General features: G+C 40.2%; 1 protein-coding gene across 6 annotated transcripts in view; it reads left to right on the forward strand.

The window, feature by feature from the left end:
- ALG5 (ALG5, dolichyl-phosphate beta-glucosyltransferase) overlaps nucleotides 1-25,931 on the forward strand; it is a 113,187-nt gene that overhangs the window by 66,210 nt on the left and 21,046 nt on the right. For all 6 annotated transcript variants that reach the window (XM_023751284.1, XM_023751282.1, XM_023751281.1 and 3 more), the window contains one exon: nucleotides 16,435-16,586. In XM_023751284.1, coding sequence (XP_023607052.1) covers nucleotides 16,435-16,586 — 152 coding nt within the window. The remainder of the gene's footprint in view (nucleotides 1-16,434; nucleotides 16,587-25,931) is intronic.

The raw sequence follows: 25,931 nt of genomic DNA on the forward strand, positions 1-25,931 counted from the left end.
GTTGGACAGTCTGTTCAGTGTTACCTTGTCTCTGGATCTATTTTTGTTCATTAGTTCATGTTGACCGTTATATCCCACATATGAGTGACATCATGTGATACTTATCTTTCTCCTACTGGCTTATTTTGCTTAGCATTAATGCTCTCCAGTTCCATCTATGCTGTTGCAAATGGTAAGAGTTCCTTCTTTTTTATAGCATCGTAGTATTCCATTGTGTACATGTACCACATGTTTTTAATCCACTCATTTTCATTTTTGTTCTTTTAATTACAGTTGACATACATTATTATATTAGTTTTAGGTGTACACCCTAGTTATTAGATATTGCATAACTTATTAGTCAGTCATCCCAATAAATTTTGCACCCATCTGACAACATGCATAGTTATTAGAATATTATTAACTGCATTCCCTATGCTGTACTTTACATCTCCATGACTATTCTATACTTCTTAATCCCTTCAGCCTTTTCACCCATCTTGCTAATCTCCTGCCCATCTGGCCACTGTCAAAATGTTCTCTATATTTATGAGTCTGTTTCTGTTCTGCTTGTTTGTTTATTTTGGTTTTTAGATTCAATTATTGATACGTATATATTTATTGCCATTTTATCGTTCATATTTTTTTATCTTTTCTTTTTTTTCCTTCTTAAGAAGACCCTTTAACATTTCATATAATATTGGTTTGGTAGTGATTAATTCCTCTAGCTTTTTCTTGCTGGGAAGCTATATCTGTCCTTTGATTCTAAATGATAACTTTGCTGAATAGAGAAATCTTGGTTGTAGGTCCTTGTTTTTCATCCCTTTGAATATTTCTTGCCACTGCCTTCTGGCCTGCAAAGTTTCTGTTGAGAATCAGTTGACAGTCTTATGGGAGGACTCCCTTGTAGGTAACTAACTGTTTTTTCTCTTGCTGCTTTTAAGATTCTCTCTTTGTCTTTAACCTTTTGCATTTTAATTATGGTTTGCTCGGTGTAGGCCTCTTTGGTTTCATCTCGTTTGGGACTCTGTGCTTCCTGGACTTTTATGTCTGTTTCCTCCACCAAGTTAGGGAAGCTTTCTGTCATATTTTGAAACAGGTTTTCAATTTCTTGCTCCCTCTCTTCTCCTTCCAGCACCCCCATGTTGTGAGTGTTAGTACACTTGAAGTTGTCCCTGAGGCTCCTTAAACTATCCTCATTTTTTTATTACTATTTTTTTAATTGTTTTATTGCTTAAAGTATTACAAAGAGTATTACATATGTCTCCTTTTTTTCCCCGCCCTTGACAATCCCCTGGCCTCCCCTACCCCCCAGTGTTTTATGTCCATTGGTTATGCTTATATGCATGCATACAAGTCCTTCGGTTGATCTCTTACCCTCCCCTCCTGCCCCCCCAACCCTCCCCAGCCTTCCCACTGTACTCTGACAGTCTGTTCGAGGCTGCTCTGCCTCTGTATCTATTTTTGTTCATAAGTTTATAATGGTCTTTATTATCCATAAATGAGTGAGACCATGTGGTATTTTTCCTTCATTGACTGGCTTATTTTACTTAGCATAATGCTCTCCAGTTCCATCCATGCTGTTGCAAATGGTAAGAATTCCTTCTTTTTTACAGCAGCATAGTATTCCACCGTGTAGATGTACCACAGTTTTCTAATCCGTTCATCTACTGATGGGCACTTAGGCTGTTTCCAGATCTTAGCTATGGTGAATTGTGCTGCTATGAACATAGGGGTTCATCTATCCTTTCTGATTGGTGTTTCTGATTTCTTGGGATATATTCCCATAAGTGGGATCACGGGGTCAAATGGGAGTTCCATTTTTAGTGTTTTGAGGAAACTCCATACTGTCTTCCGTAGTGGCTTCACCAGTCTGCATTCCCACCAGCAGTGCACAAGTGTTCCTTTTTCTCCACATCCTCTCCAGCACTTGTCATTTGTTGATTTGTTGATGATAGCCATTCTGACAGGTGTGAGATGGTACCTCATTGTTGTTTTGATTTGCATTTTTCAGATGATTAGTGACTTTGAGCATGTTTTCATATGTCTCTTGCCTTTCTGAATGTCCTCTTTTGAAGAGTGTCTGTTTAGGTCCTTTGCCCATTTTTTGATTGGATTGTCTATCTTCCTTTTGTTAACTTGTATGAGTTCCCTATAAATGTTGGAGATTAAACCCTTATCGGTGATAACATTGGCAAATATGTTCTCCCATGCAGTGGGCTTTCTTGTTGTTTTGTTGATGGTTTCTTTTGCTGTGCAGAAGCTTTTTATTTTGATGTCCCATTTGTTTATTTTCTCTTTAGTTTCAAGTGCCCTAGGAGCTGTATCAGTGAAGAAATTGCTTTGGCATATGTCTGAGATTTTGTTGCCTTTGAATTCTTCTAGAATTTTTATGGTTTCCTGTCGTACATTTAAGTCCTTTATCCATTTTGAGTTTATTTTTGTGTATGGTGTAAGTTGGTGGTATAGTTTCATTTTCTTGCATATATCTGTCCAATTTTCCCAACACCACTTATTGAAGAGACTATCTTGGCTCCATTGAATGTTCTTTCCTCCTTTGTCAAATATTAATTGAGCATATTGGTTCAGGCCGATTTCTGGGTTCTCTATTCTATTCCATTGATCTATATGCCTATTCTTGTGCCATTACCAGGCAGTTTTGAGAACAGTGGCTTTGTAATACATCTTGATATCTGGTATTGAGATCCCACCTACTTTCTTCTTTCTCAGGATTGCTGCAGCTATTTGGGGTCTTTTTTTTATTCCAGATGAATTTTTGGAGAGTTCGTTCTAGATCTGTGAAGTATGCCGTTGGTATTTTAATGGGAAGTGCGTTGAATTTATAGATTGCTTTGGGTAGTATGGACATTTTAGTGATGTTGATTCTACCAATCCATGAACACGGTATGTTCTTCCATCTGTTTATGTCTTCCTCTATCTCTTTTTTCAATGTCCTGTAGTTTTCTGAGTAGAGGTCTTTTACCTCTTTAGTTAAGTTTATTCCTAGGTATCTTAATTTTTTTGGTGCGATGGTAAATGGGATTGTTTTTCTAATATCTCTTTCTGAAAGTTCACTATTGGTGTATAGAAATGCCTTAGATTTCTTGACGTTAATTTTGTATCCTGCTACATTGCCAAATGCATTTATTAAGTCTAATAGTTTTTTGATGGAGTCTTTAGGGTTTTTTATGTATAATATCATGTCATCTGCAAATAAGGACAGTTTTACTTCTTCTTTTCCAATTTGGATGCCTTTTATTTCTTCTTCTTGTCTAATTGCAATGGCTAATACTTCCAGTACTATGTCGAACAGGAGTGGTGAGAGTGGGCATCCCTGTCTTGTTCCTGTTCTTAGGGGAAATGGTGTTAGTTTTTGTCCATTGAGTATGATGTTGGCTGTGGGCTTGTCATATATGGCTTTTATTATGTTGAGGTATGATCCTTCTGTTCCCACCTTGCTGAGAGTTTTTATCAAAAATGGGTGTTGGATTTTGTCAAATGCTTTTTCTGCATCAATTGATATGACTATGTGGTTTTTTTCTTTCAATTTGTTTATGTGATGTATCACGTTTATTGATTTGCGGATATTGTACCATCCTTGCATCCCTGGGATAAATCCTACTTGGTCATGGTGTATGATCTTTCTGATGTACTGCTGGATCCGATTTGTTAAGATTTTGTTGAGAATCTTGGCATCTATGTTCATGAGGGATATTGGTCTGTAATTCTCTTTTTTTTTTTTTCTTTGTTAAGTAATTATTTATTAAAGACATCTATTTCATATATATTGTTGATCAATTAACGTTGAATTCATAGCCAGTAGCAGTATAATTTTTGCCTGAATGGAGCTTATCTAACAAACACATTTGGTTTTCCCAGCATATCTTTTTCTATCCCTTCACATTCAAACTTCCTGTGTCCTGATAGCTAAAGGCTGTCTCTTGTAAGCAGCACATATTTGGATTTTAAAAACTTTGACTGACAGTCTTAATCGTTTTCATGGAATATTTAGACCATTTACATTTAATATACTTACTGTCATAGTTGTATTTATATCTACCATCTTATGACTTGCTTTTTATTTGACCCACCTGCCTTATTTTCTTTTTTTCTCTTTTCATGACTTATGTATTAATCAAATATTTGCATCATTTTATTTTTCCTATATTTACATGTTGGATTATTTCACTTAGCATAATAATCCCAGGTCTATCCATGCTGTTGCAAAGGGTATGACATCCTTTATTTTTATGATAGAGTGGTATTTCATTGTGTAAATCTATCACAGCTAACCCTACACCTAAAAGAACTAGAAAAAGAATAACAAATGAAGCACAATGTAAGTAGAAGAAAGAAAAATGAAAACCAGAGCCGTAATAAATGACATAGAGACTAAAAAAACAATACAAAAGATCAATAAAATCAAGAGATAAATAAGATTGATGGACCTCTAACTAGACTCATCAAGAAACAAAGAGAGAGTACCCAAATAAGTAAAATCAGAAATAAAAGAGAAGTAATAACTGACACCACAGAATTACAAAAGATAGTAAGAAAACACTATGAACAACTATCTGCCAACTAATTGGACAACCTGGGCGAGATGGACAAATTCTTAGAAACATACAATCTTCCAAAACTGAATTAGAAAGAAGCAGAAACTCTGAATAGACTGATTACAACTAATGAAATTGAAGCAGTAATTCTCCCCTCCCCCAAAAAAAGTCCTGCACTGGCTTCACAGGCAAATTTTACCAAACATTCAGAACTAACACATATCCTTCCCAAACTATTTTAAAAAATTCAAGAGGAGGGAAGATACCCAAGCTCATTTTATGAGCCCAGCATTATCCTAATTCCAAAAGCAATTAAATACATTACAAAGAAAGAAAATTATGGCAAATATCCCTGATGTTAAAATCTCCAACAAAATATTAACAAACAAGATCCAGCAATACATTAAAAACACCATACACCATGATCAAGTGGGATTTGTTCTGAACATGCACGATTGGTACCATATTTGCAGATCAATAAGTGTGATACATCACATAAAGAAAAAGATAAAAATCTCATAATCACATCAATGGATGAAGAAAAAACATTTGATGAAATCCAGCACCCATTTATGATAAAAACTCTCAGCAAAGTGGGAATAGAGAGATCACACCTCAACATAATAAAGGCCATATATGACAAACCCACAGCCAACATCAAACCCACTGGGCAAAAAGTAAAAATGTTCCCTATTGGGGTCCAGCCCCAGCAGGTCCAGGGGTTCCCAAAGGTGTGGACGGAGTAGGCGAAGAAGGAATAACACGGAGGCAGCGTTTAGTTGATCAGCATAGTTGGGTTCTCCAGCCAGGTTCTGTGTCTTATTGTCTTGTTAGATCTGTATTTACACCAGTTGATTTTAATCCTATCAATTTCTATTCCAAAGGTTAGGGCGTTTCTTATCTCCATTCCAGGGAGTAAAGATTATGTAGCTTAATTGTGATTGTTTGTAGTTAAAGTGATTAACTACCCGCCTGGCACTTAATTAAGGGGTTTTATTTTCTCCCTAACTTCAGAGAAAAATCCCTACCTGGGGAAACAACCTTTCTCGGAGAGGTGACCTTGGTTAAAACACATAGCGCCAAGAAGGGGAGCAAACATATGCCATATATGCCAGGTCCCTTGAAACATATGCTGTGCAGATGTTTCTTCCCTGCAGCGACTATGTCAAGCAGCAAGAATGGACTGGCTTCCAGCAAATTCCCCCTTTTTTATTTTTTAAATGATAGCGCATGTAAATCAGCGGCCACCTCTGGGATTGCGTTGTTTAAGACTCGGAAGAAGACTAACAAGCAATGATAGCAAGCATAGCTATAAACATAGTGGATGGAGTGCACAAGGAGCCTTGTTCCTGTAGAAGGTTGCTGGCCTCTTCAGTCAAGGGATTTCAGCTGTCCTCAAGTCGGGGGGTTGGTTGTCCTTGTTGATCTGGCTAGCGGGTGGCGTCATTGGCGATGGGCTTCCCGAAGTGTGAGCGAGTAGAAGGGCTGCATCAAAGGGTCCATCAGGGCCGTGCTTGATGGTGGTGTCGGTGTCCGGGGAGGAGTCAGCTGTGCCCTCTGGGTCGGCCGTAATGGAGGACATATGGACAGACAAAAAGGAAGCACAGGTGATCCTCCCAATGGACAAGTGGTTCCAGCTTAGGGCTGCACATCTGCTGCAGACGGGCACTAGTCAGGTGTGCTAGGGTGAGGCGGAGACGGAGGGCGGTGAGACATAAGGTCGGCCTGTGGAAATATACAAGCATATCCTCTCCCCCAGGTTAAAAGTACATCAGGTCCCTTCCAGGCTCCTGTAAGCAAGTCTCTGTAATTCTCTTTCATTGTGTTCTCTTTATCTGGTTTGGGTATTAGGGTGATGCTGGCTTCATAGAATGAGCTTAGAAGTGTTCCTTCCTCTAGAATTTTTTGTAGTAGTCTGAGAAGGATAGGTTTTAGTTCTTCCTTGAATGTTTGGTAAAACTCCCCTGTGAAGCCGTCTGGCTTTTGTTTGCTGGAAGCTTTTTGATGACTGCTTCAATTTCTTCCATAGTTATAGGCCTATTGAGATTTTTAGATTCTTCTAGATTGAGTTTTGGAATGTTGTATTTTTCTAGGAATATGTCCCTTTCCTCCAGGTTGTCTAGTTTGTTGGAGTAGAGCTGTCCATAGTATTTTTTAACAATCATTTGTATTTCTGTGGGGTCTGTTGTTATTTCGCCTCTAACATTTCTGATTTTGTTTATTTGGGTCCTCTCTCTTTGCTTCTTGGTGAGCCTGGCTAGAGGTTTGTCAATCTTGTTTATCCTTTCAAAGAACCAGCTCTTGGTTTCATTGATTTTCTGTATTTTTTTTTTTTTGGTCTCTATGTCATTTATTTCTGCTCTAATCTTTATTATCTCCTTCCTTCTGCTCACTCTGGGCTTTTCTTGTTGCTCTCTTTCTAGTTCTTTGAGATGTAGAGTTAGATGATTTACTACCATTTTTTCTTGTTTTTTTGAGGTAGGCCTGTAGAGTTATAAACTTCCCTCTCGGGACTGCTTTCATTGTGTCCCATAGGTTTTGGATTGTTGTGTTTTCATTATCATTAGTTTCCAGGATGTTTTTAATTTCTTCTTTGATCTCATTGGTAACCCAATCAATATTTAATAACATGCTATTAAGCTTCCAAGTGTTTGAGTATTTTGGGTTGTTTTTATTGTAGTTTATTTCTAATATTATGCCATTGTGGTCTGAGAAGATGCTTGGTATGATTTCAATCTTCTTGAATTTGGGGAGACTTTGCTTGTGACCCAATATGTGGTCTATTTTTGAAAATGTCCCATGAGCACTTGAGAAGAACGTATATTCCGTGGCTTTGGGGTGAAATGTTCTGAAGATGTCAATTACGTCCATCTGATCTAGTGAGTCATTTAGGATTGCTGTTTCTTTGCTGATTGTTTGTCTAGAGGATTTATCCAGTGATGTCAGTGGTGTATTAAAGACCCCTACTGTGATTGTATTGTTGTCAGTCTCTCCCCTGATATCTTCTAGGAGTTTTTTTATGTATTTGGGTGCTCCTGCATTGGGTGCATATATGTTTATCAGGGTTATATCTTCTTGTTGTATTGATCCCTTCAGTATTATGAAGTGGCCTTCCTTATCTCTTGTTATGGCCTTCATTTTGAGGTCTATTTTGTCCGATATAATTATTGCTACCCCAGCTTTCTTTTTATTTCCATTTGCCTGAAAGATATTTTTCCATCCCGTCACTTTTAGTCTGTGTGAGTCCCTTCTTCTGAGGTGGGTCTCTTGTAGACAGCAAATATATGGGTCATGGTTTTTTATCCATTCAGCCACTCTGTCTTTTGATTGGAGCATTTAGTCCATTTACGTTTAAAGTTATTATTGAAAGGTACTTGTTTGTAGCCATTTCTATTTTTTGTGCCTGTTTTCTTTCTTAGCTTTTTAGTTCTTCTTTTTACACCAGTCCCTTTAGCATTTCTTGCATGGCTGGCTTGGTGGTGATAAACTCCCTTAGCCTTTTTTTGTCTGTGAAGCTTCTTATTTCCCCTTCAATTTTGAATGATAGCCTTGCTGGATAGAGTATTCTTGGATTCAGTCCTTTGCTTTGCATCACTTTTTAAATTTCCGTCCATTCTTTTCTGGCCTGATGTGTTTCTGTTGAGAAATCATTTGATAATTTAATGGGAGATTCCTTGTATGTAACTTTCCGTCTCTCTCTTGCAGCCTTTAAGATTCTCTGTTTGTCCTGAACATTTGCCATGGTAATTATGATGTGTCTTGGTGTGGGTCTTTTCGGGTTCACCTTGTTTGGGATTCTCTGTGCTTGTGTGATTTTTTTCTTCTCCACCTCTGGGAAGTTTTCTGATATTATTTCTTCAAATAGGTTTTCTAACCCTTGTTCCTCTTTCTGTTGTTCTGGCACCCCTATTATTCATATGTTGTTTTGTTTCATGTTGTCCCATAGCTCCCTTAGGCTCTCCTCCTGTCTTTTAATTTTTTTCTCCAATTGCAGTACACTTTGGGTGTGTTTCGCTTCCTTGTCTTCTAATTCGCTAATTCGGTCCTCCGCTTCTCCTAGTCTACTGTTGAAACTTTCATTGGTGTTTTTTATTGCAGCTATATCACTCTTCATTTCTTCTTGGTTCTTACATAATTTGTTGATTTTTTAAATCTGTTTCTTTTTGATTCTAACATAAGTTGTTGATTTTTTCATCCGTTTCCTCTTGCTTCTTGCATAAGTTGTTGATTTTTTCCTTCATCTGGTTTATGCATTCTAGGACCCTTAATCTGAATTCTTTTTCTGACATGCTGAATGCTTATGTTTCACTTAGCTGCTTTTCTGGCGAGTCCTCCTTTTCTTTCCTTTGGGGGTTTCTTTGTCTACCCATGTTTGATCTCACCAACATATCTAGGTGTTGAGTCGTTCAGGGGCTGCTCCTTGGGTGGCAGTGGCTTCTCGGGCTGTGGTTGCTCCTCGGGCTTTTGTGGTAGCAGCTGCTCCTCAGTTGGCAGCAGCTCCTCTGGTGGGTGCTGTTCACAGCTGTGGTGGCTCCTCTGGCTGGTGGGGGGAGGGTTCACACACAGCTGCTGTTCCTCAGACAGAGGGTGTACTGATCACGAGGCTGCTGTTCCTTGGAGGGGGGCGGGCTACACACGCAGCTGCTACTCCTTGAACTGGGGCAGACTGCTCACGTTGCTGCTGATCCTTGGATGGGGGCTGGCTGCACGCTGCTGTTGTTCCTCTGATGTGGTGGGCTGCTTGTGGGGCTACTGTTCCTAGGACTTGGACAGGTTGATTGCAAGTCTGTTGCTCTTCGGACGGGGGTGGGCTGCTTGCGAGGCTGCTGCTTTTTGGACAGGAGTGAGCTGCACGCGTGGCTGCCTCCTCCTCGGACGGGGAGGTGCCACTCACCCTGGCTGCTGCTCGTCGGACAGGTGCAGGCTGTTGTGGTTCTGCTCCTCGGACCGGTGCGTGCTGTGCAGGGCTGCCGCTCCTCGGATGTGGTAGGTCTGCTCGTGTAGCTGCTGCTGCTCGGACTGGGGTGGGCTCCTGCCGCTCCTCGAATGGGGCCGGGCTGCTCGCAGAACTGCTGCTCCTCGGATTCGGCGGGCTGCTCGTACGGCTGCTGCTGCTTGGAGGAGGGCAAGATGCTTGTGCAGCTGCTGCTCCTCGGACTAGTGCAGGGTGTGCGCAGCTGCTGCTCCTCGGATGGGGGCAAGCTGTGCAGGGCTGCCGCTCCTCGGACAGGTCGGACTGCTCGCGTGGTTGCTCCTCCTCGGACGGGGAAGCGGGCCGCTCACACAGCTGCTGCTCCTTGGACAGGGGCAGGCCACATGAGGCTGCTGCTCTTAGGCTCGAGGCAGGCTGCTCACGGGGCTGATGCTCCCTGGACAAGAGGGTGCCGCTCACGTGTCTGCTGCTCACGTGGTTGAAAAAATAATATGAAAAGAAATAGGAAATGAAGGAACAACCAAAAAAAAAAAAAAACGAACAAAGAAAAGAGCAAAAAAACAACAACTAACAAAGTAATAATAAAAATGAAAAATTGAAATGTCATTCCTTTGGCTGGCTTAAATTCCCAGTTTTCTGGAATGTCTGTGATTTTGTTGTTGTTGTTGTTGTTGTTGCTGGTAGTGAAAGGCCCTCTATAGGCCAGACCCTGTTAACTGCCAGGGACTAATCAGATTATTTTAATCCTTCATCTCATTCAGAGTGGAATCTCGGTGTGGCTGTATTCCTTGCCTGGGGGCTGGAGGGAGGGTTGGGATTATAACTTTAGGAGAAAATGGCTGCCCAGGTCCTGGGCTCAGGGGTTACTCAGCACTCGATTTGCTGCCACTTCTCCTGGCCCCCCTTCTCTCCCCAGCCTCTCCCCAGATTCCACTAGTCTGCACCTTCTCCCGCTCTTCAGCACGGGTGAGTGTCTGTATCCGAAATGTCCGGTGAACAGGGTTCAGTTAAAACAAACAAACGCTGGCCGCAGAAACGGGGAAGGCTGAGTCTCTGTGAGCTCCTCTCTTACCGGCACTGCATGGTCTGGTCAGCGCTTCAGGCTGCCTCTTTTAGGCTCAGTCCTCTGTAATTACGGAATCCAGATCTCAAATCCCCCGGCGCCAACAGTCCCGCGGATCTCTTTTCCACAGTCAGGGACTGTGCCTGTCCCAAGAGACGCGGCTGTGTGCCACGCAGTCTCCCTCTAACCCTCTGAGCTCAGAGGTCTGGCAAACTATCCTGCCCAGATCCCTGGTTTTTATCTTTCCAGGGGAACTCTGCCCTTCCCGGATGCAAACTGTCTCACCAGCTGAGTATACTTCGCCAATTTGGGGTGGGTGTTATTAGTTTCAGCTGCTCACTCCATTTGCTCCGGGACAACCCCTGGGACGCGTCTGCCTATTCCGCCGCCATCTTGTCTCCTCAGTCTTATTATTTTTTTTATTTTTTCTGTTCTGATTGGGTGTTTTTTGCCTCCTTATATTCCAAATAGCTGATTTGATTCTTGGTTTCATCTACTCAGTATTGATTCTCTGTAAATTATTTTTCACTTCTGTTAGTTTATCCTTAATTTCTGACTAGTATTTTTTTATGCTGTTGAGGTTTTCACTCAATACATTAAGCATCCTTATAGCCAGTGTTTTGAACTCTGCATCTAGTATATTGCTTGTCTCCATTTTGTTTAGTTTTTTTGTTCTGTTCTTTCATTTGGGACATTTCTTTGTCTCCTCATTTTGGCAGCCTCCTTGTGTTTGTTTCTATGTATTAAGTAGAGCTGCTACATCTCCCAACTTGGTAGAGTGGCCTAATGTAGTAGGTGTTCTATAGGTTACAGTGGCACAACCTCCCTGATCACCCAAGCAGGGCCCTCAAGGGGCATCTCCCATGTGGGCTATGTACTCCCTCCTCTTGTAGTTTAACTTTGATTGCTGTTGGCTTATCAGTAGGTGGGATTTACCCCCAGGTCAATCAGCTGGAAGGACTGGCTATGACCACCAACCACTGACCTTTGACCACTGTGGATAATCAACTGTGTAGGGGCCCACCTCATAGAGCAGGACTTACTTCAGTGGGGCTATAGTGCTCGCTGAATCTGATCCTTGAGTGTGTTGCCTATGAGATGGTTGAGCCATGATGCTTTCACATAGTCTAAAGCTGTCCACTAAGTTACTGTCTGTGAGGCTTCCCAGAGGTACAGACCAAGATCAACCATTGCTTTTGTTCTGCCTGGGGCCACCCAGCATGAGCTACAAAGCAGTCTGCAGATGGCTGCTACTTGTGCTGGGTTTGGAGTGCCCAGGGGAGGCCCAAGGCCTGCTGCTGTGAGTACCACTCTGGGGCCACTTAGCGAGAGGTACGGGGCATGCTGAGGCCAGCTGCTGCTTGTTTGAGAGATTTTTAGGAGAATCTGAAGCATATAGGCCATTTGTATTGTTATGGGTTCACTCAGCAAGATAGACCACCGACTCAGAATTTAAATTTAAGAGCCTTTATTAAGCTGGCCAGCAAACTACAGTTACAGCACCCTGCCGAAGCAGAGGCTGAACTGCAGCCCTGACTGCAAGAGTTACATTTTATTATTAAATTTTGTGGAGGCCCAGAGAAAAATGTGTCTTTCAAATTCTGGGCCCCCCAATATGGAGGAAACTCTCTTTATTTATACTTTTTCCAGTCCTTTGTCTCCCAAATTTGGAATGAGACTTCTGGGCCTTCTGAGAAAGAAGGCCTGCGTGCTGGGAAGGGGCCATGAGACCATATCTCAAGGTCTGGCCTGATGTCAGTACCTTCCTATCTATGTGTTTTAGGAACAGATAGCACAGCATGACTCTGTCTGGCCGAAGTGCCAGATATGCAGCCCAGCACAGTATGGAAAAGCTGGTGGAAACAGCTTAGGTGAGCGCGAAAGTTGTGAAGTTGTATGTCATGGGGCCTCAAGGAATCACTGTGGGGGGAGGGGTGTGTGTGTGCAAGGACAAACAGTGTGAGCCATGTTGATGGAGACTCGGATATGACTCCCACATGCCAGCTCTGTGAGGGAAGGCTCATCCAAGGAACAATGGACTCTGCCAGCACTTCTGTCTGGGAGAAGGTTGTTTGCCCAGCTCTTGCCCTGATGCCAGACAATTTTGTTCCTCCCCATATGTCTCTGTTGCTTTTCAAGCTGCAGTCCCAGCACTAAAGCTCAGAGGGAGTGAGTCTGAGTAAGTCCCTTCATGGGCCCTTTAAGAGGAATTGCCTGGGATTCCAGCAGCCTTTGTCTTCCTCAGCTTCAATCCCTGCTGGTTTTTACAACCCGAAATCATGAGGACTTCTCTTCCTAGCACTAGAACCCAGGTTTGGGGGTCTGGGGACACTGGTGTAAGGCTGGGACTCCTTGCTCCTCAAGGTGGGGCTCCACAGCTGAGATATCCCTTCCAATTTTTATCTGCCACATTTTGTTTTGGTACCAGCCTGTTCCACATCTTCACCTCCCTTAACAGTCTGGATATGGCTTCTTCTTTAATTCCCTAGTTGTAGGACTTCCATTCAGCCAGATTTCAATTGGTTCTGAATGATGGTTAGTCTGTAATTTAGTTGTAATTTTGATGTGATTGTGGGAGGAGGTGAGTACCACTCTTACTTATGTCACCGTGTTGTTCAGAAGTGAGAGTTTCCAGAACTAAATCTTGGTGAATGTCCTTTCCAAGAAACAACACATCCTTCTACCACATGTCCAAGAAACTGCAGCATGGCCTCCCATTTGTGAGCACTCAGGTTTTTTCTGAATGTGCTGTAGCTAACATAAACCCCTGTATTGTGGATAGTGAAAAAGTTACAAAAGAATTAATAATCAAGCCCTGACCAGTTTGGCTCAGTGGATAGAGCGTCGGCCTGCGGACTGGGGGGTCCCAGGTTCGATTCCAGTCAAGGGCATGTGTCTTGGTTGCGGGCACTTCCCCAGTGGGAGGTGTGCGGGAGGCAGCTGATCGATGTTTCTCTCCCATCTATGTTTCTAACTCTCTATCCCTCTCCCTTCCTCTATGTAAAAAAAAAATCAATAAAATAAAAAAAGAAAAAAAAGAATAATAAAAATAATAAGCTGTGACTTCAATAGCTTAATTGCATAGATTTCAGACTTATCTTTTCTAAATACATTTATACATATTCTCAGTTAACGCTACCATGTGTTCTGCTCCCTTGGAAGTAAAACCTGATACAGCACTGATGGAGTCTTTTAGCACCCTTAAATGTATTCGTATTCCCATTTGTTCTGTGTAACAGTTATAATAATAATGTTTATATTGTGTGGGTATTCTTGAATTTATCCTTTAAAAGATTCAGAATAGAATCTATTACTATGTGATGTCTTTAGATTTTCTTTGAAGACATCTTGGGACTTCTTTGAACTTCTTATTTTAAGATAATGAAATTCCTTTAAATTTTACCTGAATTCCTTGTTTATATTTCATAACATTAGAAAGATTATTTTTAATATTGAAGTAGTGAATGTCTTTTTCCTTGATGTTTTTAGATGTCTACCAGAAGTTCATATAATGCTATTCTATGACTTTGTTAGCTTTATTTTACTAAGTTTATCCTATAATATATTTTCAGTTGTCTTTTAAATTTAAGATATTTTGCCAGGTTTTTAAAATTAAAGGAAGATCTTCTTTGTAGTTTATTGTTATACATTTAAATATGCTACACATCAAATTTAAGGTATTCATGTGAACTTCACGTTTCTAGATTTAAAAAATAGCCATTATCCTAAAACAAACAAAAATCTTGTATTCACATCGAAGCAAAAACAATCTTGAGTATTTTTATTTATAACTAGTAAGGTCACCTAAATCACATTCAAGAAAAATAGTTTATAGCTATTGTTTTTCTACCTTTTAGTTTTTATTTTTCTATCTTTAAATTTCTACTTGTTCCTTTCCTAAGCATAAATGCTCTCTTGGAGGATTAATCAGTCAACCAGTATTTACTGGAAATATTTTATATGGAAGGCAAGGTGTTGTGAAATTCCCAGAGTATTTTAAGATTAGGTTTCTGCCCTATCTACTTAGAGAAGTAGGACATAATTATATCAAAACATAACTAGAGATTCTAGGTGATAAATGAGAAGTGTTAGATCCTTTCAAAAATCTTATTTGTAAATATTTTAATACCTTATAAATATTTTATTCTTCCTTCCCTTCTTGGCCTATTTACATGAGTGAAATTGTGGTCAAAAGGTTAAAATGAGCTTTCACATTTTCCTTATTAAAATTATTTATTGAGTTCATATTACTTTCTGTGCCAAATACTTGGCTAAAGCCTTTAATATTATCTCATTTAATTCTTGTAAAAACATCTGAAAGTAGGCATTTTCATTCCCATTTTCAGAAGAGGAAAGTGAGACAGAGAGTGTAAGTAACTTGCTCATGGTTACCCTAATTATTAATGAATTTGAATATAGGTCTCTTAGTTCAGTGGGTTTTTTTCTACTTACGTTATCAATGAGTTGTGGTTCTTTTTTTTTTTTTTTTTTTTTTAAATATATTTTATTGATTTTTTACAGAGAGGAAGGGAGAGAGATAGAGAGTTAGAAACATCGATGAGAGAGAAACATCGATCAGCTGCCTCCTGCACACCTCCTACTGGGGATGTGCCCGCAACCCAGGTACATGCCCTTGACCGGAATCGAACCTGGGACCTTTCAGTCCGCAGGCCGACGCTCTATCCACTGAGCCAAACCGGTTTCGGCGAGTTGTGGTTCTGTTCAATGATGATAGAAAAAGCTATGCGAATAAAGAATGATACTAAAGATTACAATTACAAAAGAACAAAAGGGGGAACGGACCTTTATCTACTGGTATGCGATATTAAATATTTTACATAGACTCATAATAGGTTGTTTATATAAATATCTAATGTATCATTTCATGGGTCTATTAACCCATGTTAAGAGATCCTATCTTTTATAATTCCAAATATGAAAGTCTTGAATATAGTGATAATTAAGGATCTATTATTCTTATGTTTTAAAGTTTTCAGTGTTTAATGAATAATAGAATATTATGTCCTGTTGCTACTAATAATGAAATTAATTACTAATAACAATAATTAATAAACAGGAGTAAAGATTACTTTAGTATCTAAAGTATTAAAGAACTTACTTGTTAAAATATATTTAATCAGATATGTCATGCCTAATTAGACATACTGGGTTTTTGTTTCAAATTCCTTTCTAGTCTGAAACTTTTGTGATATTATGCTGAACCTCTTTTATCATTATTTTTATTAGCTAGGTATTGAACTTCAGGTTCAGATTTTACTGTTTGCTTTTTCAAGATATTCTGGTAACTGTCACCTTTTTTGAAACTGAAGTATATTTGGGACAGAGACACAAAATAGGTGAATGAGATGTTCTCTTTGCTTATAGCACAGTGGTTCTCAACCTTGGCTGCACATTAGAATCACCTGGGAATCTTTTTAAAATCCTGATTTCTAGGCCTCATCCTCCGGAAATTCTGTTTCTTTGTTACTAATGTTGTGGCCCTACCCCATAACAAAGAAACAGAATTTCCGGAGGATGAGGCCCAAAAATCAGGATTTTAAAAAGATTCCCAGGTGATTCTAATGTGCAGCCAAGGTTGAGAACCACTGTTATAGCAGCTCAAACTGCTATGCTATGCTTCTGATAAATTCAGGCTCTGATCTCTCACAGCTACTGTGATTCTTCTTGTCTGACTCAACCTCCAGAGTGCCTCTGCCCTGCTCTAAGCAGACAGTATCTTCACAGTTTCTATGATACACTTTGCCAGTAAAGCTAATAGAACAATGGTGTTCACATGTAAGATCTACCCAGCCAATTACATATTAATTTTGTCTACAACCAGGTGTTTTCACTATCTCCTTTATAGGTAAATGGAAAAGTCATTTTTATTGTCTTTGTTTCAGCGTTCTTACTTCCGTACTCTGCTCATGTATGGATTCCACTTCCTGGTGTGGTTCCTTTGTGTCAAAGGAATCAGGGACACACAGTGTGGGTTCAAATTATTAACTCGAGAAGCAGCTTTACGGACGTTTTCATCTCTACACATTGAACGATGGTAGGTTCCTAACTGGAATGTATCTGGTATATCCTATTATACAGTGTTATTTCAGGTAATGAGAAGCAGGCCTGTATTCTCATAATGAACATCCAGGTTTAAACAGAATTGACACTTTTATATGTAATCTGTGCCTTTATACTTTTACTGGTTGGATATAAAGTTATGAATTCATTTTAATTATAGACAGTATAAATTGGGAAGACTGAAAAATCCTGTGTCCTTAAGCTTTCTTTTTTTTCTTTCCTTTTACAGGAGTTAAGTTCTCTCTCCTGCCTAAAACCAATCTGCATCTCCTTCCACCTTCTAAGAACCTAATCTTGTTTGCTTTTCTCTGTTATACATTTAGCCTTTTCCCCTCAACCACATCTTTCCCATCAGTTTTTAAAACAAGTTTAAATTTCTCTTGCCATTAAAAAAAAATTCTCTCTGTTGACTCCACCCCCTCCCAGCATCCCTTCAGCTCTAGCCCTATATGCTTTCATAGCTGACCTTTTCTTGAAAGAGTGGTCTGTATTCACTCTCACCATTTTCTCATTTCCCACTCACTCTTCACCCAACCTTAATATGAATTTTCCCTCATCCTTACCTTCATATTGTTAAATTCAGTGGTCAAGTTTTATATGACCATTTATTGTCTTAATTAACCCATCAGCAGCTCTCAATACTTCTGAACTCTCTGTCTTGAAATATGCTGTTCCCTCAGCATATCTTTATCCCCGATCTCTCAGTTCTTAACCTGTTTAGTGACTAACACTGTCACACAGAAGCTTGAAACCTTGGATTCAGCCCCAACACTTCCCATGGCCCTTCAACATATCCAATGCATGATCAAGGCCTGGGGATTTTAGTTTTATGTTCCTCCATTCCTTTTCATGTTCACCACCACTATTGAGTATATCATAATTTCCTATGCTTCACTCTAAGGGATCTTTTCAAAAATTAAAATGATCAACCAAATGCACCCTTTCTGCCTACAATCCTTCAGTGGCTTCCCATGGCCTTGGAAGTAGACTGATAAGCAGTATCAGTATTGATTCCTTAGTTTGGCCCACCTGAGTCTCCACATGCTGAGACTTCTCAATACTCCCCTTCTCAGCTTCTTTAGATCATCTGGCCCTTAGTTTCCAGACTTGATCAGATGCCCCTAATTCTATGCTATCGCAGTACCATAAGCCTTTTTTTGTAGCACATATCACATATATAGTATTTTCCCATGTAATGTTAATCTCTGCTAAAACATAAGCTGCACAAAAGCTAGAACTCCATCTGATTTTGCTTATTAATATAGTCTGTCTAATATAGTGCCTGGCACATCATAGATACTCAAAAATATTGTTGAAAAAATTAACACTTAGTGTTAGCCATGGGTTGTGTGTGAATTCTGTTCATGGGGACCATGGGGGAAATCTGCATAGTCCAGTAGATGTCCTTTTTGTATTCTCTCAACTTCTGTGCATCTATATTGCAAAAATCTGTTATTTCCCTAGATATAGATGTCTTATACCACCAAAAATCTTTAGAGAAACTATAGTTTCAGAATTAAAATTATCATTCAAACATGGTTTTTTAAATTTTTAACTAGATTTAAAATTTTTAAATCTATATTTGGTCTTCAAATTAAGATACATGCTTTGTTATGTTGAAGAATCAAATATACTGATAGTTAATGAACTCTAAAATTAGAATCTAATTTACGAAGCCACTCTGGAAGTAAAGCCCTCCCTCTGCATTACATATTTCTCAGTCAGCTGTTACTTCTAGAAGTAGGGTCAAAGAACTAGGTACCTTGTAGTTTAAAGGAAGGATTTACAAATGGAAAATATTAGGGTTAGGATTGATAACTTAAAATTCATGAAGGTTCCTCATTAGGTTTGTTCTATAGCAGCTTCTGCCAAAAGCAATAAAATATAAGACACAAATGCAAGCCATTTTTGTAATTTTATATTTTCTAGTAAGCCACATTAAGAAAGTAAAAAGAGCCCTGGTTAGTGTGACTCAGTTGGTTGAGTGTAAACCCATACACCAAAAGGTCGCCGATTTGATTCCTGTCAGGGCACATACCAAAGTTTCGGGTTTGATCCCCAGATGGGGTACAGGAGACAACTGATTGATGTTTCTTTCTCACATTGATGTTTCTATCTATCTATCTATCTATCTATATATCTCTTCCTTCCTTTCTCTAAAAAAAATCAATTAAAAAAAGAAAAATGAAATTTATTTTAATAATATACTTAACAAAAATATTGTCATTTCAGTGTGTACTCAGTTTGAAAAAGTATTGAGATGTTTAACATTCATTTCTTTGTATTATGTCTTCAAATTACAATACATTTAAATTCAGACTAGCTACATTTCAGGTGTCCAGTAGCCACATGGTGGCTACTGTATTGGACAACATAGTTCCAGGATATTGGGAGATTTTTAGTTAAAGAACATTTAAAAATTTTGTTTTTCTTCTTTAAATGTTATGCTCATGTGCATTCCTTTTAAATTATTTATTTTGACGTGGTTGGCATAGTACTGACCTGACTTAAAATTTTAGCCACTCACATTTCTTTATGGTCCAATTATGTTTGATTTGGACCTGTAAAAGAGAACTACCAAATATGCATGTATCAACTTAATTAGCAGTATTCTCCTTATCACTTTTCATCAATAGTTGTCATTTAAACATTTTCTTTAAATCAAAATCATGTACACATTTTTAGTCAAGAAAGACTAAAGAAAAGATTTTTTATATAGTATAAATTATAGAAATAAAGTTGTGCATCTGTTTATTTCCATACATCACCAGAGACTTGTTTCTTAAAGAATTTATCCTAAAAGATTCATTCAAATTTTTCAAATAAATTTCATTAAAACCCAAGTTGAGTTTCTAGGTATTAGAAAACATATAGCTGAAGTTAAAAGACTAGACATTTCTTATATTCAGAATTACAGACTTGAGTATAGTTAATGTTAAATATCCTATCTAATAAAAGACAAAAAAGGGTAATTAACTGTACCTCCGCTATGCTTCCCATTGGCTAATCAGGGCGATATGCAAATTAACTGCCAAGAAAGATGGCAGTTAACCGCCAACAAAGATGGCGGTTAATTTGCATACGCGCAATGATGGGAGGCGAAAGGGGAAAGACGGAAGAACCGTGATCGGAAACCCAGGCGGCAGGCCAGGCGACACCCCCTGACCGGGGGTGCCGGCTGCCTGCGGACCGTGATCCCCATGGCGATCGGAGGGAGAGAGAGCCGGGGCGCAGGCCAGGCGGCACCCGGGCACCCCAGCACCTGACATGCAAAGGTCAGGGATGAAATGACTTTTCCCAACCACATCTGCAAATATCCTGGGGAAGGCATCACTCAAGAGTTCACAACTCTCTTACTTGGCAAGGAAGAAAAAAGTTGGCAACGGAAACAATCCCTTACATCAAAGTTAAGGTCCCTCTGGGTAAAAAAGAATATTTCCAACGTAAAGAAGGGAGCAGGCAAAAATAATAGGTTCTCATGACTTCCACTGAATGTCGTGAGTGTGTTTTCCCTCCAGGTCCCGCGTGGATTAGGGTTCGGGATCTGAAAGAGGAGCCGCACACAAATGAGAGAGAAAAGAGACAAGAGACAATTTGGAAATGTTGGGGAGCCAGGCGGGTAGGTCCAACTCAAGGAGAGGGACTTCCACTGATGCTCAGGCTGCTCCAACCTTTTATTTGATCTGGGGTAGCGCTAGGGTAAGGAGGTTTATCTGGGGTAGCCCTAGGGTAAGGAGGTTTCAATGACACACAGATTAGCTCACCCACAGGCAATTTCCAGTAATAGGCAGACTATCTTATCAATAAGGATTTACATGATTAAAGGTAGGGAGGTTACTTCTGCTATTTACATGAATAAAGGTAGGGAGGTTGCTTCAGCTATTTACATGAATAAAGGTAGGGAGGTTGCTTCGGCTACCATTATCTAGATTAACTGGGTGGTGCACAGCCCTGACCTTTGCTAGGGTTTCAAGGTTACTAACTTTTGGGGGTCTCTGTCTATACTCAGCTAGTGAAGACAATAAATGGACTTCGGCAACTGAAGATTGAGCATATGACAGAGTCAAAACGAACATATAAATTAAAACAGACAGTGGACATTCAAATGACCTGAATCAACTGTCACTGTTTGTCCCAATAGCAGCAATGCTTATGTGATAATATAGTTTAACAAACATACAAAACAAGTCACATGATAAGAGAGGTTCAGCTCCTAAAGTAAATTGAATATGTTCTTTTAAAATTCTGATGTCCTTCCCTCTGACTATAATTCTTAATTTTCCAATCAGAAAATTACCCCAGGTGATCCAGTAACATGTAGAACTCCAGTAACCTAACTTATTTAAAAAAACAAACATCCCAACCATTTTTAAAATATTTAAATTGATATTTTAGGGTTAAAATTATAGAAGATATTTAGATCCAAATATATTTTCTGAATAGAAAATATTTCAGTTTTTGATTTAAAAAAAATAAACAAAAAAATATATAAGTGATACATTTTCCCAAGGAACTCTGAATTAGTACCTTTCCCTCTAACTTTCTTCAAATTAAGAGAATCTATGGAGTTCCCTATACTGCACAAGTTTTAATGAAAGAAAATAAGACTTTCTAAGAGCATCAAATACATGTTTTCTTATTTACAAACATATACACTCTTCTCTCTCTCTCTCTCTCCCTCTCTCTCTCTCTTTAAAATATATTCTTACTGATTCAGAGAGGAAGGGAGAGGGAGAGAGATAGAAACATCAATGATGAGAGAGAATCATTGATCGGCTGCCTCCTACACACCCCGTACTGGGGATCAGGCCAAAACCTGGGCATGTGGCCTGACCTGGAATCAAACTGTGACTTTCTGGTTCATAGGTCGATGCTAAACCACTGAGTCACACTGGCCGGGCTCAATTCTTATTTATAAATTCATTCCAAGGACATATACAGCTTGAAAAGCTTTGGAAGCAGTTTCAAAAAAAAAACAACTAGCTTTTAAGTAACAAGAAAACAGTTACAGAAGAAAGTTTAAATTAAAAGAAAAAAAGTGTTTTAATTTATTCAAGAGTGGGAACATCCTCCATGAAAATGTGTACCTTGACTGTGGATGGCTGGGTGGCCTTATCACACCTGAGGAATTCAAATGCTTTTTATAATGATAAGAAAGAGAGTTTCATCTCATTTCTCTACCAGGGTAGATGTCTGTCAACAGAAGGTGGACATCAATAAAAGGAGGGGCTTGCACAATCAATCCAGAAAGTCAGCAATCTATGAATAATCCAGAACCGAGTATTTATCTCCTCTGCCACACACCCTCCCTCCCAGCCAGTGAGCAAGCTAAGTGCCCCCCAGTCACAGTGACCCAATGCTGACATACAAAGCATACAAATAATTCTCACTCTGGCATAAAAGTGACAACTTTCTTGGAAGAAAAGCAGATACTGTAAATTTCTCAAAGTCTTCCTGAAACATTTTTTAAAGTAATTTTTACTTCTTTAGAAAAAATGCATACATGGCAAACCATCTGTAATAAAAGGCCCATTCTATAAAATTTTACCTGGTCCTACTCATATCTGTAATCATAATCATATTTACAGACAAATATATCTATACTAATAAAAGGGTAATATGCTAATTAGACTGGGAGACGTTCCAGGAGACCTTCCAGATGTTCTTCTGGACAAAGCCATGGTGGCGGGGCCGAGGTAGAGGCTGTTAGAGGCCAAGAGGGGAGGGCAGTTGTGGGTGATCAGGCTGGTGGGGGCGGGGCCGTTGGGAGTAAGCAGACCAGCAGGGGGGCCAGTTGGGGGGCAAGCAGGCCATCAGTGGGGGTCAGTTGGAGGTGATCAGGACAGCGGGGGGCAGTTTGGAGTGAGCAGGCCAGCAGGGGGACAGTTGGGGATGAGCAGGCCAGTGGGGAGGGAAGATAGGGCGAGCAGGCCAGCAGGGGGGCAGTTTGGGGTGATCAGGCTGGCGGGGGGGCATCTTGGGGGCAAGCAGGCCGGCAGCGGGGGGGGAGCAGTTGGGGGCGAGCAGGCTGGCAGGCAGAGTGGTTAGAGGCAATCAGGCAGGCAGGCAGGCAGGTGAGCGGTTAGGAGCCAGCAGTCCCGGATTACGAGAGGGCTGTCCGACTGCTGGTTTAGGCCTGATCCCTGTAAACTGGCAGGACATTTTATGAGGGGTCTCAAATTGGAGAGGGTGCAGGCCAGGCTGAGGAACACACCCTCCCCCGTGCACGAATTTCGTGCACCGGGCCACTAGTTCTATATAATAAAAGCCCAGCGACCATAACAGCGGAATGACCAGAGACCAGAACAACCGCGGCCCCACACCCCAGCCGGCCCCGCCCCCCAACAGGGACACCCACCCCCATCAGGGGCATGGCCAGCCTGCAAACCGTCCATGGCCCCTCGTCCCGGCTGGCCCCAACTCCCAGCGGGGACCCCCACCCCGATCTGGGGATCCCATCAGGGCAGGCTGGCCAGCCCCGACCCATGCAGTGGGCCTCTCTCCTATATAATAAAAGGGTAATATGCAAATTGACCCTAACAGCAGAATGACCAGAACGACCACTCGACCAGTCACTATGAGGTGCACTGACCACTCAATGGTGAACGGGGAACCGGGGGTGGGTGGTGACGGGGAGCAGGGCCTCTAGTAAATATATATGTATAGAATCTCCATCCTCCCATGTACCTCAGCTAAATTCTTTCTATTTAATGTTAAGGTGTAATTTGACCCAATTTATGAGTAAGTTTAAAAATGAATTCTTTTGAAATGTACTTTCTTCTGATAAATACTTTCTGTTTTTAATCAGTGTTATACATGTTTCTAATTTAAAGTCAGCCCCATAAGGATTCTAACCAAAATAAAACAGTTGTCCCTAATGCCATTTTCCACCATCCCCAATTCATACTCTCTAACTACAGCCACTTTCAACACTATACTGTTTTTTGTAGTATTTGTTTTCATATTCAGAATGGATCTGCATAGCTATGTGTCCATTTTTCAATTTTAGATATTACTTTTCAAAATAGAAAATTAATGGATACCTATTTAGTTCTCTTAAATTTCTGTGCACCCTCCACACTTATTCTCCTAGTATAGTTTAAAAATAAGTTTTGGTTATATCAGTATTGATGTAATTGTTACAGCTATGTAAAGATAATTTACATTTACCTCAGGGAGGGGGCAGTTAGGGGCTGGGAGGAGATGGTAAAATGGGGGAAATGGGAGATATCTGTAATACTATCAACAATAAAAAATATATTTTAAAAAACCACAGGGTGCAATATGAATATTACCTTTCTTGTAATACTTTTTGTTTTTCTACAAATAATAACTATTTCCTCAGCCAGGTGACTCAGTTGGAGCATCATCCCATGCACCAAAAAGGTTGCGGATTCAATTCCCAGTCAGGGACATATCTAGGTTGTGGGTTCAATCCCTGGTTGGGGCATGTATGGGAGGCAACTGAATGATGTGTCTCACATTGATATTTCTCTCTCTTTCTCTCAAATCAATAAGCATATCCTCAGGTGAGGATTAAAAAATTATTTAAAAAGATAATAGCTATCTTACGTTTTTGATAATTATATTATATTATATTACACTAGAGGCCTGTTGCACGAAAAGATTCGTGCAATAGGCCTTCCCTTCCCCTGGCTGCCGGCACCGGTTTTCCTCCGGCACCCGGGACCCAGGCCTTCACTCTGGCCGGAGCCGCCTTCAGTCTTCGCTCCGCCGCTTCGCGCCTACGTATGCAAATTAACCGCCACCTTTGTTGGCGGTTATTTTGCATATCTTGCTGATTAGCCAATGGGAGGCGTAGTGAAGGTATGGTCAATTACCATGTTTGTCTATTATTAGATAGGATAGTCCATCAGGAGTACAAATTCTCCTCCTTGGATGTTACTTTCTAGTTCTCTGGCCTCCTATACAGTTCCTATTCTCCCTCTCCTTTTCCTTGGTTTACACGCCTATTGTAATGGAGCACATCCTCTATTCAATTCCCTATATTATGAGAAGGCAACTTTGAGATGTTGCATGGGAAGAGGTATCTTTATTCTCAAATTTACTTAATAGTTAGCTGGAGAAAAAATTGGGTTGGAAATAAGGGTTTTTATGTAGTTCAGTTCTGTAGATGATGTGAATCTTGATATGGTACTATGGTATGTTGTCTCCACATACCCCCATCCCCACCCATCACCTTTGAAAGTATTCAGGAACTTAATATGTCCATTTTTTTAAAGATTTTTTTTACTGGTTTTTAGAGAAGGGAAGAGAGAGAAACACCTTCGTGGGAGGGAAATGCCATTAGGCTACCTCCTGTATGTCCGCTACTGGGACCCAGCCTGAAACATAGGTATGGGACCTGACCAGGAATTGTACCAGTAGCCTTCCGGTGCATGGGACAACACCTAACCAACTGAACCACACCTCCAGGGCTTAACATGGTTATTTTTTTTTAAATTAACTTTATTGTTGAAAGTACAACAGATGTCAGCTTTTTATTGTTATTTTCCCCAGTGACCCCCTTCTCTCCATACCTACCCCTCCCAAGCCTTTGCCACATAATTGTCTATGTCCATGGACTATGCATGTATGCGTATAAGTTCCCCCGTTAATCTTTCCCTCTCCCACATCTCCCACCCCCACCTTCCCTCACAAATTCATCAGTCTGTTCCTGGTTCTATGTCTCTGGATCTATTTTGTTCGTCAATTTATTTTGTTCATTAGATTCCACATGTAAGTGAGATCATGTGGCACGTATCTTTCTCTGACTGGCTTATCTGACTTAGCATCATACTCTCCAGGTCCATCCATGCTGTTAGGAAATGGTAAGAGTTCCTTTTTTACCACTGCATAGTATTCTATTGTGTAAATGTACCACAGTTTTTTTTATCCACTCATCTGCTGATGGACACTTGGGCTGTTTCCAAATCTAAGCTATTGTAAATTGTGCTGCTATGAACATAGGGGTGCATATATCCTTTCTGATTGGTGTTTCTGATTTCTTGGGATATATTCCTAGAAATGGGATCACTGGATCAAATGGGAGTTTCACTTTTAATTTTGTGAGGAAACTCCATACTGTTTTCCATAATGGTTGCATCAGTCTGGATTCCCACCAGCAGTGCACTAGGGGTGTCCTCTTCTCCGCACCCTTGCCAACACTTGTGATTTGTTGATGATAGCCATTCTGATAAGTGTGAAGTGAAACCTCATTGTCAGTTTTAATTTGCATCTCTCTGATGATTAGTGACTTTGAGCATTTTTTCATGTCTTCTGTATGTTTGCTTTGGAGAAGTGTCTATTTAGGTCCTAT

This window comes from Myotis lucifugus, unplaced genomic scaffold (assembly GCF_000147115.1).
Source record: "Myotis lucifugus unplaced genomic scaffold, Myoluc2.0 scaffold_19, whole genome shotgun sequence".
Taxonomy (NCBI): domain Eukaryota; kingdom Metazoa; phylum Chordata; class Mammalia; order Chiroptera; family Vespertilionidae; genus Myotis; species Myotis lucifugus.